The sequence below is a fragment of the Lithobates pipiens genome, unplaced genomic scaffold, assembly GCF_037356315.1.
Source record: "Lithobates pipiens isolate NorthernLeopardFrog02 unplaced genomic scaffold, aLitPip1_a1.2 Scaffold_19, whole genome shotgun sequence".
NCBI lineage: Eukaryota > Metazoa > Chordata > Amphibia > Anura > Ranidae > Lithobates > Lithobates pipiens.
The window spans coordinates 371,053,022-371,068,496 of record NW_027507764.1 but is presented as its reverse complement, the minus strand read 5'-3'; the positions used below and the strand labels follow the sequence as shown (position 1 = coordinate 371,068,496).

At 43.9% G+C, this 15,475-nt stretch overlaps 1 protein-coding gene across 1 annotated transcript in view; it reads right to left on the bottom strand.

The window, feature by feature from the left end:
• Positions 1-848: 848 nt before the first annotated feature.
• MRS2 (magnesium transporter MRS2) overlaps positions 849-15,475 on the bottom strand; it is a 55,877-nt gene continuing 41,250 nt past the window's right edge. The window contains exons 10-11 of the mRNA XM_077492276.1: positions 2,367-2,480; positions 849-1,277 (exon numbers count right to left, since the gene is read on the bottom strand). Of these exons, the coding sequence (XP_077348402.1) occupies positions 1,215-1,277; positions 2,367-2,480 (177 nt within the window). The 3' untranslated portion in view covers positions 849-1,214. The remainder of the gene's footprint in view (positions 1,278-2,366; positions 2,481-15,475) is intronic.

Below are 15,475 nucleotides of genomic sequence, written 5' to 3'. Positions count from 1 at the left end.
TTGGGAGCTTTCAATGCAGAATGGGACACATGCCTCCATTTCTCTTGGGGATTACAAACAAGTTTGAATAGAAACCCTGAAAAGTGTTTCTCATTTGGGACTGAGAAAATGGCCCCCTGAGAGAGAAGCGGCTGATCGGCAGTAAGAGGATCAGCCTGCTTTGGAAAGGAAGGTGGCCAAGGCAAGTAGCCAACTGTCCAGGAAGCTGCAGAAAGGCACTGCAGTGGCTATAGTGCATCCGGGAATCTGGATAGAAAAATCCATTGAGAAAAAACCTCCACATTAAAAAAGTACACTGTATAAAGAAGGGACATCCATCACCTAAGGACAATATCAAAAAACAAAGGCTTGTCCCTGAAGCTTTTTGCCCAGTGTTTAATTGCCTGAAACTGCCTTGAAATGGTAACTGCATATAATCTGTGGTTAAAGAGCCTGTGTCCTGTGCTGTTTAACTAGGTAAACCTTTTTCCTATATATATATTAAACATAACAAAATAAAAATAAAAGTGGTTATTAAATGGCTGTCCTATATAATGATATAAAATTTGGGTACAGTGCTGCATGACAGAATATTTGTCAAAGTATCATAGCACTAAAAACTAAAAATTGGCCTCATAATGAAGGAAGGTACTCAAGTTGTAATGGATTCATGGACCCAGGACCACTTTGTTACTACATGGATTTGGAAAAAGTGTGTATTATGATTTATTAACGAATACTGGCAGTATAGTATAGACCTATACATAAGATTACAAGATACAGCAATATACTATCAAGGTCTTCTAGGATTAGTACCACTACCATGGCAGTGCAGTAGAAAATCTAAAATGCACACTACACAGTGAGAATTACCAGCAAGGTCTGTATTGCTAGAAATTAAATACAGGTCCATGTATGTCTCTAGTGAGGAAGAGGATGATCAATATTCGTTTTACACATATGACAAGTCAAACAACATATAAAAAATAATTCCTCTATATTTACTCACAAAATGCTACAAAGTGCAAGTGAATAAAGTCCACATAAACTGTTTTTCTTCAGGTGGTTGCATACTCTGGAGAGGTGCACAGAATCAGAGGTGGTAGATACTCCACCAATCTGGATTAGAATGTCCTTGTGGCCAGCGCAGACCTGAACTTGGCACTTTCTGTTCGGTGGTAGGGAACTACCACTGTAACAATCACTCTGCTTAGTAGTCCATGGGATATGAAAGGTTACACTTTATGATTATTTGGTGCGTCTACTCTTCCATTGAAAGGAAATGTCCTTTTCAAGATCTAGAGAAAAGATAAAAATACAATACTATTAAGTGCATGTATAATACTAGTTTCTGGAGTGCGAATTTCATATTTTAACATTTCCCAATTCAGTAGCTTTAGGAATTTAAAGTGGTAGTAAAGGCTAATATTAACTGTTCTTAAAAATGCTCCCTCCCCCTCCTACATACCTTGTATAAAAATGATCGGTGTACATTTTTAATTGCTTCCGTCATGCAATCCTGCAGCTCCAACTCCCCTGTGTCAGGGAGCAGCTGCTGCAGGGAAGAAGAGGGAGTGACAATAATGTCTGAGCCAATATGAGACATTGCGGCTCCAGGAATTGACAGCCATTGTTGAGCACTCTTACACAGTGGAGCCGAAGCTGCAGGATCAGGTGACTGGACTGGAAGAACACAGATATACAGGGTATGCAGGATAGGGGTAAGAGGAAGGGGGAAAACACATCAAGAATAGTTAGTTTTAATTTTATATTCCAATTTAAATGTATTTAGGGGTGGTAAGGCATGTTTAGTTGACCCCTTATCTAAGCTGCAGGAACCTCTAAAGAACATTCACATATTTTTAGTGCCCTAGTAGGCAATGAGGTAACCTACCGAATACCTGGCAAACAGGAAGGTTCAGATTTACGAAGGGCTAACACTACAGAGTAAACATGCAGGCTCTGGTTGCATACATTTTCAATGTTAAAAAAACAAACAGATGGCAGTCAAGTAAAAATGTAATAGGCAGAACTCGGTCTAACCAATACATATACAGTACTAGTGACTCTAACCCATTGGATAAAATAATTAAATATCAGATTAGTAGAGAGTATTAACATGCAACACTAATAAAACTATACCATCCTTTTTTACATGTAAAATGGAGCTACCTGGATGAAAGGTTAGATTGTAGATTAAGTTCTATATGAGATTTATAAACGTACATGGAACATACACCCTTCCCCATACATGTTTTTGTTCTAGTCCTTAATTCTGATATTTCAGTGTGGCTCCTTCTGGTTTGACTGTCATTACTATGATGAATGCTGCATGACAACAGACTTCACAATAAAATTTTAGGAATATTTTTTTTTTACCAACATACCGAGGGAGGCTTTGATGGTTCTAAATGCCTTCCAAGAAAAGAAAGCAAACGCCTCCATATTAGACCACTTCCTAGGAACATTACTCCTGTAATAAACCAAAAGATCTGAGGATCCTAGAAACAGGAAAAAACACAAAAACACAGGAGTGAATATATATTTTTTTTATATTTATATTATACACACACACACACACACACACACACACACACGATTCCAGAAAAGTTGTCACGCTGTATATATAATAAAGCCCTGCGTAAATTGACGGCGCTATACAAGTATCTGTATTAAATAAAATAAAAAGTAAACATTTTTTTTAAATTGATGACAGCAACATCTGAAAAAAGTTGGGATAGGGCAACAAAAAGATGGCAAAGTAAGTGGTACTAACAAGGAAGAACTGTAAAATTAGGATTTTTTTTCTACAGCTTACCTGTAAAGTCCTTTTCTTGGAGTACATCACAGACACAGAGCAGCCATAGCAACTAACTGGGTTATACGCCACCCATAGGTGAATGGACACTGGCAAACCAAAAAGACAGGAAGTCCTCCCCTATATAACAAACCCCTCCTACACAGAAGGTACCTCAATTTTGTAGCAAGCAATAAACTTCCCAGACAAGAGGGGAGAGATCTCTGTGTCTCATGATGTACTCCAAGAAAAGGATTTTACAGGTAAGCTGTAGAAAAAAAATCCTAATTTCTTTATCGTACATCACAGGACACAGAGCAGCTATAATAACTAACTGGGATGTCCCCAAGCAATGCTTTTAAGGGGAGGGAACCCATTAATGACCAAAGAAACACCATTAGAACAACAGGATTTATATTGCTGCCTGCAGTACTCTGCGTCCAAAAGCAACATCCTCCTGAGTCCTAACATTCACTTAACCACTTTCAGACCGGACCATTTTGCTGGTAAATGACCAGAGGTCTTTTTACACTTTGGCACTGCGCTGCTTTAACTGGTAATTGCGCGGTCATGCAATGTTGTACCCAAACAAAATTTGCGTCCTTTTCTTCCCACAAATAGAGCTTTCTTTTGATGGTATTTGATTGCCTCTGCGATTTTTATTTTTTGCGATATAAACGTAAAAAGACCGCAAATTTTGAAAAAAAATGATATTTTCTACTTTTTGTTATTAGAAAAATGCAATAAACTCAATTTTAGTCATACATTTAGGCCAAAATGTATTCAGCCACATGTCTTTGGTAAAAAAAAAGTCAATAATTGTATATTTATTGGTTTGCGCAAAAGTTGTCACATCTACAAACTAAGGTACGTTTTCTGGAATTTACGCAGCTTTTAGTTTACGACTGCCTATCTCATTTCTTGAGGTGCTAAAATGGCAGGGCAGTACAAAACCCCCCCAAATGACCCCATTTTGGAAAGTAGACCCCCTAAGGAAATTGATAAGAGGCATGTTGAGCCCATTGAATATTTTATTTTTTTGCCTCAAGCGATTGAATAATGACAAAAAAAAAATTTTTTTTTTTTTTTTTACACAAAGTTGTCACTAAATGATATATTGCTCACACATGCTATGGGCGTATGTGAAATGAAACCACAAAATAAATTCTGCTGCTTCTCCTGAGTACGGGGATACCACATATGTGGGACTTTTTGGGAGCCTAGCCGCGTACGGGGCCCCGAAAACCAATTTTTGAGTTCACTTCTCACTACCTATTACAGTTTTGAAGGCCATAAAATGCCAAGATGGCACAAAACCCCCACAAATGACCCCATTTTAGAAAGTAGACACCCCAAGCTATTTGCTGAGAGGCATGTTGAGTTCATGGAATATTTTATATTTTGCCACAAGTTGCGGGAAAATTACAAACTTTTTTTTTTTTTTTTCACAAAGTTGTCACTAAATGATATATTGCTCATGCATGCCATGGGCATATGTGAAATGACACCCCAAAATAAATTCTGCTGCTTCTCCTGAGTACGGGGATACCACATATGTGGGACTTTTTGGGAGCCTAGCCGCGTACGGGGCCCCGAAAACCAAGCACCGCCTTCAGGCTTTCTAAGGGCGTAAATTTTTGAGTTCACTTCTCACTACCGATTACAGTTTTGAAGGCCATAAAAATGCCAAGATGGCACAAAACCCCCACAAATGACCCCATTTTAGAAAGTAGACACCCCAAGCTATTTGCTGAGAGGCATGTTGAGTCCATGGAATATTTTATATTTTGCCACAAGTTGCGGGAAAATTACAAACTTTTTTTTTTTTTTTCACAAAGTTGTCACTAAATGATATATTGCTCACGCATGCCATGGGCATATGTAAAATGACACCCCAAAATAAATTCTGCTGCTTCTCCTGAGTACAGGGATACCACATATGTGGGACTTTTTGGGAGCCTAGCCGCGTACGGGGCCCCGAAAACCAAGCACCGCCTTCAGGCTTTCTAAGGGCGTTACAGTTTTGAAGGCCATAAAATGCCAAGATGGCACAAACCCCCCCCAAATGACCCCATTTTGGAAAGTAGACACCCCTAAATTTAGGGGTACACTAGTGAGACTAGGTAATAAATGGCGGGTGCCCTGAAACTATAAAAAAATAACTAACCAACCAGCGTCACCTGTAACAGTTATATGGTGATCACTGGTGAAAGGGTTAACTAGGGGCAATCAGGGGGCTTTATGCGGTAGTATATGGGGGTCCCTGGCGCTATAAAAAGCTGCGGCGAACCTAAATACCTACCTGCCTAACTAGCGTCACCTGTGACACTAATACAGCGATCAGAAAAACGATCGCTTATTAGGCTGGGTTCACACTGGAGCGATGCGGGAACGCCACGAATGCGCGGCGGGTTCCCGCATCGCATGCCTCCCAGCGGCAGTTCACACTGCCCTATGCGAACTGCTGGGAGTGTCAGTGAAATGTTAATGACACCCCCAGATCAGTTCGCATATCGCAGTGCGATCTGCAAACTTGGATCGCATGGTGTAAACACCCATGCGATCCGATTCTGCTGCGGACCAAAAAAAGGGTCCCGTGCGAGTTTGCGGCGGGTGCGACACGAATTCAGCCATACTATCTGTATAGCTGAACTCGAATCGCACAGAGATCGGATGTGATTTGCACTGCAGTGCGGTGCGAATCACATCCGTTCTCATAAACCGCTGCAATGTGAACCCAGCCTTAGTGACACTGGCGACGGGGGGTGATCACGGGGTTAAACCTTTATTGGGGGGGTTAGGGGGGTACCTTAGAACTAAAGGGGGCTAACCCTATCTGCCCTAACAGTTATTAGTCACAAATGACACCCGCCGGGTGATCAGGGGGTTAAACCTTTATTAGGTAATAAATGGCGGGTGCCCTGAAACTATAAAAAAATAACTAACCAACCAGCGTCACCTGTAACAGTTATATGGTGATCACTGGTGAAAGGGTTAACTAGGGGGCAATCAGGGGGCTTTATGCGGTAGTATATGGGGGTCCCTGGCGCTATAAAAAGCTGCGGCGAACCTAAATACCTACCTGCCTAACTAGCGTCACCTGTGACACTAATACGGCGATCAGAAAAATGATCGCTTATTAGGCTGGGTTCACACTGGAGCGATGCGGAAACGCCGCGGAGCGATGCGGAAACGTCGCGAATCCGCGGCGGGTTCCCGCATCGCATGCCTCCCGGCGGCAGTTCACACTGCCCTATGCGAACTGCTGGGAGTGTCAGTGAAATGTTACTGACACCCCCAGATCAGTTCGCATATCGCAGTGCGATCTGCAAACTCGGATCGCATGGTGTGAACACCCATGCGATCCGATTCTGCTGCGGGCCAAAAAAAGGGTCCCGTGCGAATTTGCGGCGGGTGCGGCGGGTGCGGCGGGTGCGGCGAATGGCTGAACTCGAATCGCACAGAGATCGGATGTGATTTGCACTGCAGTGCGGTGCGAATCACATTCGTTCTCAAAAACCGCTGCAATGTGAACCCAGCCTTAGTGACACTGGCGACGGGGGGTGATCACGGGGTTAAACCGTTATTGGGGGGGTTAGGGGGGTACATTAGAACTAAAGGGGGCTAACCCTAACTGCCCTAACATTTATTACAGTCACAAATGACACCAATGCAAAAAAAAAAAAAAAAAAAATGACATTGGTGTCACTGTGACTGGGGGGCAGGGGTAATTGGGGGGTGATCAGGGGGTAAAGGGGGGGTGTGAGTGTGCCTGGCATGTTCTACTGTGTGTGTAGAGTGTTGGTGCAACTCACCGATCCGCTCTCCTCCGTGTCGGAACGAAAAATACCGACACGGAGGAGAGAATACATCACTTCCTCTCCTGTGTTTACATTACAGGAGAGGAAGTGATGTCACAGGGGATTTCTATTCGTCGGGAGCGATCGCGAGGGGGTGGCCATGAATGAATGGCCGTCCCCTCGTCCGGGATCGCTCCCGAACGAATACCGACCGCCGCAGGCACCGGGCGGGGGCCCGATCGGGCCCCCGACCCGCGGGAGGCAAGGGACGTACATGTAAGCCCTTATGCCTGCCCGTGCCATTCTGCCGACGTACATCGGCGTGCGGCGGTCGGCAACTGGTTAAACCTAGTGAATGTATGCACCAAAGACCAAGTAGCAGCCTTGCAAATCTGAGCCATTGATGCTTGATGATGAACTGCCCATGAAGGAGTCACTCTTCTGGTAGAGTGTGCCCTTACAGGAAAAGGTAGGGCCTTAGCCCTTAATACATATGCCTGAACAATCACTTGGCAGATCCATTGCGAAATAGTCGACTTAGATGCCTCCTGTCCCATCTTGTGACTTTCTAGCAATACAAACAGAACATCCGTCATCCGCATCTGAGCCGACATTCTCAGATAGACCCCGATAGCCTGTACTACATCAAGAGAATGAAAAAAATTTCCCTCTGCAGACTGTGGATTCGGAAAAAAGGAAGGTAGAATGATATTCTGATTTAAATGAAAACTGGACACTACCTTGGGCAAAAATTCTTGTTGTGGCCACAAAACCACCCTATCCTGGTGCAAGATCAAATAAGGCTCTTTACAGGACAGAGCCGCAAAACTCCGGACACCCTCCTGGCCGACGTCACTGCCACCAAGAAAACAAATTTTCTTGTCAAGAGGACCAGAGGAATCTCTCAGATAGGCTCAAAAGGCTGCTTCTGTAAAACTCCCAAGACTAAATTTAAATCGCAAGGGCACAGAGGCGGCCTTACCGGTGGAAGCACACAAATAATTCCATGTACAAATGTTCGAAAAATAAGAAGCAATAGGCTTCTAAAAAAAATAGTGCTAAGGCCAAAATTTGACCCTTAGTTGTACTTAAGGCCAAATTCATATCCACTCCTTTTTGGAGAAAAGCCAGAACTCTCCTGATGACATATCTACAGGGTGCCACCTTCTGGCCTCGCACCAGGCAATATAGGATTTCCAGACTCTATAGTAGATAGAAGGGCAGCACCACTAACTGAAAATGTTGGTTGTCTACTGCAAATCGCAAAAACCTTCGATGGTATCTGCAGATTGGCACCAGTCAGCATACACAATCTGCTCTAACAATGGATGCAAGGGAAACACCTGCAAACTCGGTGGAGGCCGCAGAGATCCTAAAGAATAACCATCTCCGTGAGGGACTGGAAAGCATTCTCTGGGATTGAGAGGCTGAAAATGGTTCTTCAGAACCGGAGTCCTCAGAAGTGGAGTCTGTGGCCTGACCATCTTCCCGGTCATTTACTGCCACTTCTTCTGCCCAATCCTGTTCCAATGCAGGTGGGGGCTCAAGTGAAGGGGATCCAGTTTCCTTCCACCTTGGCAAACTGAAGCAATCTTACCTGCTATTTTTCCCTCCAGCCCAGTTAAAGCTGATGCCAAGTCGTCCTTTGTGACGTAGGTTGAGACAGAAGCATTAGCTGTTGCTACAATGCCTGACAAACGTAATAGCTCAGATTGGCCAGTTGCCACAGGTCTTTCAGGAGAGTTATAAAAAAAAGCAGAAGTAAGGCTAGCATCCTCCAATACCGATGGTGGTGCATTTGCACCCCTTCCTGCTGTGCCTCCCCCACTCCTCTTCTGGGAAGACATGCCCAAGACAAAACTTGAGGTAATAAAACCCCACTTTATGCACTTCAACCTTCCTGCAATATACTACACTTAGTCTTTGCAGTACACAGAACATACAGTGCCCTGGTCCATCCACCCACAGTGACTCACGTGCCCAGCTGACGCCGCTGTGTGTCCCTTCCAGCCTGCTTACAGAAGAGTAGGACTGGAACAGCCCCTAATATGGCCGCTTCTGCCCCTTCTTCTGGAAGCCTCCACAGAGAAGCGCCGCCGCACCACAACACCACTGCCCCCAGTGGACAGAAAAAAAATATGACACTTGGTCCTATAAAAAGTAAGAGACTGCAAATAAATTTTTCAGTTTAACCACTTGCAGACCGGACCATTTTGCTGGTCAAAGACCAGACCACTTTTTGCGATTCGGCACTGCGTCGCTTTAACTGACAATTGCGCGGTCGTGCGATGTGGCTCCCAAAAAAAATTGACGTCCTTTTTTTCCCACAAATAGAGCTTTCTTTTGGTGGTATTTGATCACCCCTGCGGTTTTTATTTTTTGAGCTATAAACAAAAATAGAGCGACAATTTTGAAAAAAACGCATTATTTTTTTACTTTTTGTTATAATAAATATCCCCCAAAAATATATAAAAAAAAAAAATTTCCCTCAGTTTAGGCCGATACGTATTCTTCTACATATTTTTGGTAAAAAAAAAATCGCAATAAGCGATTATTGATTGGTTTGCGCAAAAGTTATAGCGTTTACAAAATAGGGATAGTTTTATAGCATTTTTATTAATAATTTTTTATTATTTTTTTTTACTAGCGATTTTTATTGCGACTGCCACATTGTGGGGGACCCATCGGACATTTTTGGGACCATTGTCATTTATACAGTAATCACTGCTATATAAATGCAGTGATTCCTGTGTAAATGACACTGGCAGTGAAGGGGTTAACCAGTGGGTGGCAGTGTAGGGGTTAAGTGTTCCTAGGGGTGTGTTACTAACTGTGGGGGGGTTGGGCTTTCATTTAGTGAACACTGATCTCTGCTCCAATCACATGGAGCAGAGATCAGCGTCACTAGTTGCTAGGCAGAATGGAAAAATGCTGTTTACGCGGCATTTCCTCCATTCGGCCGCTCCGTGAGACGATCGCGGGGATGCCCGCGGCGATCGAGTCCGCGGGTCCCACGCCCAGACTCACGGGGGTCCCGACCAGCGCGGGAGCGCACCGCGCTCCCGATGGCAGGGCGGCATTGAATATTGGACGTACCTGTACGCCAATATGCCTGCCCGTGCTATTCTGTCGATGTACATCGTCGTGCTCTGGTCGGGAAGTGGTTAAACAAGGGCAAAAAGTAAAAAAAAAAAAAAACACTTACCAGTCCCCCTGCAGGATTCTGCTAGATTACAATATTCCCCCATCATGATGGGTTCTGTCTCTTGGACCTTCGAGGGCTGGGTCCCCTTGAATATGGGGCCATTCCCTTGGACCTGTAAAAGCACCCTGCCAAATCTCCTTTGGAGTTTTTTTCTTACCAAGCGTCCAGACCCAACTGGTGCATACATGTTATGTTTGCTTTTACATATAGACTTGGTAACTAATACATTTAATGGTATACAGTCTGTAATTAAGATAACTGGTACATTGTTTTTGTCATGCGACTATATTCTGAGTATACATTTAGTACATAGGAATTACATATTGAGATATGTGTCTAAGTATTTATTCCAAGCTAAATTGGTTTTATTACACACAGGTATCAGACTCCTGGAGCCAGCGGTCCCATATCTTGTTGTATTTGTTGGGGCAGCCTCTGGTAATATATATGCATTTCTTATATGGCAGGGTATTATTCACTTCCATTTTCCATTCTACTATTTTGGGAGGCGTTTATCTCATCCATTTTTTGGCTATGATTTTCTTTGCTGCGAAGAGCGTCTCTGTTTTGGTATATTTATCAATTGTGTCTGGTATTATACCAAGAAGGCATTGTTTTGGGTCTAGTGCTAGGGGTGAACCCATTGTATCGTGCAGAAATGTCATGATTTGTTTCCACAATCCTTGAATCTTGGGACATGTCCAGATCAAGTGGAAAAAGGTGCCCGTCTCCTTTCCACACATCAGGCATGTGGTAGATTGGGTGCGTTTGTATCTTGCCACTCTAAGGGGTGTGAGGTATGCCCTGTGCAGAATGTAAAGTTGCGACAGTTGATCCGATAGTTTGGGGGACACAACCTTACAAGATTCCAGTGCCTCCTCCCACTCTTCATTCTCTATTGGTCCCACCTCTTTCCCATCTGGGTTTCAGATCGTATGCTATTTTGGTAGAGAGGAGGGTTGAAAAATGTTGTAAAATTTTGAGATCAGTATGTGGGGGTCCATGTTCTTAATTACTGCCATGAGGACATTGGGTGTAGGGTGTGGGGTGTGGGACAGTGTCAGGAAATTGCGATTGTGTTGCATGGCGGAGTTGTAGAAATCTAAAGAACATTCGATTTTGAATTGTGAATTCTTCTTTAAGTGAATTGAAAGTTTTAAAGGTGTTCCTCTTTTAGCAGGTGATGCAGATAAAATATTCCCTGACTAGACCATATGGTTGTGTCATGAATTTTGGTGAATTCAGGAAGGTTCTTGTTGTGCCATATCGGCGTGTAATCATTGAATTGTGGGATTTCAAGCTTGGATGAGGCTAAGTCCCATATTTTCCTGTAGTGATGTAGCAAGGTTTGTCTATTTTCTCCTGGTTCCGTCCCTCCCGTGCCTGATAATGCCTGCTATTGTGTATATCAAGTCCTTGGTGGAGGAATCTCTTGCTATCTGTTTTATCTAAGTGAAAGAGCTGTGACAGTTGTGATGCAATGTAATATAGGTTAAAGTCAGGGAGAGCTGTGCCACCAAGGTCACTTGGGTTATTGAGTTTGCCACGCTAGTTTGTGGCTGTTAGTTCCCCACACAAAGGGCTTGAGGAGGGACTCCAGAGATTTGAAATGTTTCAGGGATAAGTAAACCGGGGTATGCCATAGAACATACCCATGACCGCCCTTTTAGCTAGATCATGGAGAGCTTCCCCAACCATGACCATCACCTTACAAGACACTGGCGAAAAAAAAACAGGTACTTCCTGTGTAGGAGGGGTTATATAGGGGAGGACTTCCTATCTTTTTGATTTGCCAGTGTCCATTCACCTATAGGTGGCATATAACCCAGTTAGTTATTATGGCTGCTCTGTGTCCCATGATATACGATAAAGAAAAACATTTTGCAACTAATTAGGTTAACTGACAACAGGTCAGTAACATGATTGGGTAAAAAAGAGCATCTTAGAGAGTCAGAGTGTCTCAGAAGTAAAGGTGGGCAGAAGTTCACCAATCTGTGAAAAGCTGGTGTTTAAATGTTGAACTATTTTAGAATAATGTTCCTCAACATAAAAGTGAAAATATATCATCTACAGTACAGATCATGAATTCCGGGAATCTGGAGAAATCTCTGGCACAATGCCAAAAGGCAATATTGGATGCCTGTAATCTTTAGACTCTCAGATGGCACTGCATTAAAACAGGCATGATTGTGTGATGGACATCACTACATGGGCTCAGGAATATTTCCATCATTGTCTGTGAACACAGTTCGCTGTGCTGTCCATATATGCAAGTTAAAGGTCTATCATGTGAAGAGGAAGCCATAGCTGAACATTATCCAAAAACACTGCCATCTTCTCTGGGCCAAATTGCATTTAAAATGGTCTCTTGGGCTGAGAGAGACTGCTATCCACGGTGGTGGAGAACCAGATGGAAGACCGGGGACACAGCGTGGAGGCCCCTCATTAGGACGATCTGTCTCCCCCCCAGAGCAGGTTGAGACCGTTGTGGAGAGCGGTAGTGGCAGGTGAGAGCGGCCGTACAACCTCCGGACGGGAGATGTAAGCAGGAGATTCAACTGCAGCTGGTGAGAGTAACCCCCCCTCCCCTCCCTCCCTCCCTCTCCCTCCGGGACGAGACGACTTGCACAAAGTGACTTGGACACAGTGAAAAAGTCAGCGGCAGCTGGAGAGGGCAGCTCTCCCCCCTGATAAGGAGGACTGAAGCTGACAGGATAATAGGTGATCCCGTCCCTTATCTGTCGGCTGTGAGACCTGTTGTGTTGTGTATCCATTCCTCTGCCCTCTCTACCTCCCCCTTCTTGGACGCTAAAGCTGTTTGCATGCCTGATAATTAACCCTTGAGATGTTCAAGAGCAAGACAGAACAAGTGCTTGTGAGATATACAGCGAAGGTTAAAAATGCTTATTGGTGACACTAATACATGCAGAGACAATGTTCATATAGCAACTGTATTGATATGAATAAATGAGCAAAGTTAAGAACCTGTGGGAGAAAAAAGGACTGTCATTAAATCTTCTCTAGGATATGTGAAGATAAATGAAGTTTTTTTTGTTATTTTTTCTTTCTTCCTGTGCTGCTTTTCAAAAAATACCAGCTTGAAGTAAGTCTCCCCTGGCATATTATCTATGGAATATATATTAATGGATATTAAGCAATAGCTCAATAGCTCAAAAAAAAAAAAAAAAAAATAGGGGGGAGACGGTTTAAAGAAGTAATCTGCATGAGAGACATACTGAGCTTGAACACATCTGTGGGTAACCCATGAGCACGTATATACATCTATTGCACTCGCATAGAACAGAGTTATCGACTATCAAAGAGAGGTCTCTCCCCTCTTTTTTTGTCTGGAAACATACACAAGGAAAGGAGGAGGGGAAGGAGGAATATATTATAAATCCCAGAGGGATAAGCACACGGGAGAGGGGTAAGCCGGAGGGGGTGTGAGCCCAAAAGAAATAATGAAAGGCCGATCCCAAAAAGTAACAGAACCCAAAACCCCCAGAGAAAGTTTAAATTCAAGTGCAAACGCAAGCTCAATCCAGAAATATTTAACAACTAAAGAAGGGAACACCAGAAGTCCCAGTATGGAAAAAAAAACAGCTCAGGTAAACAAAGGCGCAAGAAAAGAGGCAGCTAAATTAAAGGGGGCCCAAGGAGAAAAGATACAGGAGAACATGGGAATAGAGACGGAGATTACAGAGGGGGAAGATCTGAGGAGTGAATCCCTAATGCCTACTAAGTTGGATATGTTAGCAATGTTCGAGAGAATGGAAAACCTGATAAAAAGTGAGGTCTCCAACGTACGTATGGATTTGGGATATCTGTTAAAAAGGGTAGAAGAGGTAGAAGAGAAAGCGGAGAGACAAACACTGGAGATAGCTGGGCTAAAAACACAAATGAAAGAGCTGCAAAGACAACAGAAAGAATGTTGTTATAAAATGGAGGCGCAAGAAAACCAAAATAGGCGCCAAAATTTGAAGATAAGGGCTATACCAGAGCAAAATGGAGAAGATCTGGAGGAAAAAATGAAGAGGATATTTAACCCCCTACTGGAGAGAGGAGAGGCAGAAAAGATAAAAATTGATAGAGTACACAGAGTGAGGAAACCACCTGGGCTAAAAGAGGACATGCCACGGGATGTGCTTATTAAGTTCCATAAGTACTCAGACAAAGGAAAAATATGGAATAATCTTAGGAAGGGACCTCCTCTACAGTACGAACAAAAGACTTTACAAGTGTTTGCGGACTTATCAGCGGAGACCCTAATAAGAAGAAGAAAGCTCAAACCACTGCTGGATCAACTAAGAGAACTAAACATTAGATATAGCTGGGGATTTCCCGCAGCATTAATAGTACACAGAGATGGGAAGACAGTAAGGTTGAGATTTTTGGAAGATATACAGGACTTTTGTAAAAACCTACAGATACCAATTCCAAAAGAGTATGAAGGGTTAATAAGAGAGGAGCTACCGGGGGGAGAGGGGGGGTGGCGGGGGGTATAGGGAGGGGGGGGAGGGAAGAAGTAGTAAAAAGGCTGCTCTAAAGTTATGGAAGTACATTGAGGTGGTGGAAGCTGTTTACTGGGGGGGGGGGGTGGGGGGGGCTGGGGAAGGGTCTCTCTCTTTAGGGCCCACCCCGGGATCCCAGGACCCGGGGAGGTGCACACGGGGCGCCGGGTTGGGGTCTCCACCTCAAGGGAAGAGGTGCAGACACCAGGACGGGGATATATCCAGGTTGGATGCAAGAGGCCCGGAGATGGGCCATGGGGGGGATGAGGGTGGGGGGGTGGGAGAGGAGGGTGGGGGGGGCGGGGGAGGAGGGGGGGGAGGGAGAGAGGAGAATAACCTATAGCTCAAGATTTCGAGTAAAGGGCATTATTTGGGTTCCAACATGACAATGGTAAACTGTGTGTCGTATAATGTGAGAGGTCTAAATGTAGCTAACAAACGGTTTAAGATACTAAGAGAATTGGAGCAACTTAATGCAGAGATCGTGTTCTTACAGGAAACGCACTTAACCCATGAAAGTAAAATTAGACTGTACTCCCCAAGATACCCGACCTGGTTCTATGGAGACTCAGTCTCAAGTAGAACAAGGGGGGTAGCAGTGGGGATAGGCCGGGATATCCAATTTATAGTAGAGGGCAGGATGGGAGACCCGGAAGGGAGGTTCCTGTTTCTAAAAGGAAAACTATGGGGAATAAAATATACCTTGGCAAATATATATAGCCCGAATAAGAATCCAATAACTTATCTGAGAAAGATACTGGGAAAACTTTGGGAATTTAAGGAGGGGAGGGTGATTGTGGCAGGAGACCTGAATTTTCCGATAAATCCGAGACTGGATAGTTCGTCCCATGCACGGGAGACGGCGAACATGCAGCGAAATGTAATTAAACAATGGATGACCGAATTACAGCTGATAGATGTGTGGAGAATACAACATCCGAAGAAACGAGATTATTCGTTCTACTCCCCCGTGCATGGGACGTACACCAGGATAGATTATTGGCTGGTGGAACATCAGCTATTGGAGGAAGTGGTAGATACGGACATCGGAACTAGGACTCTGTCGGACCACGCGCCTGTAACCATGAGAATTAAAATCCCAGAGGTAAAGAAACCCCCGTTTACCTGGAAACTAAATAAAGATCTATTAGACGTAGAAGGAGAGGAAACAATAAGAAAGGAG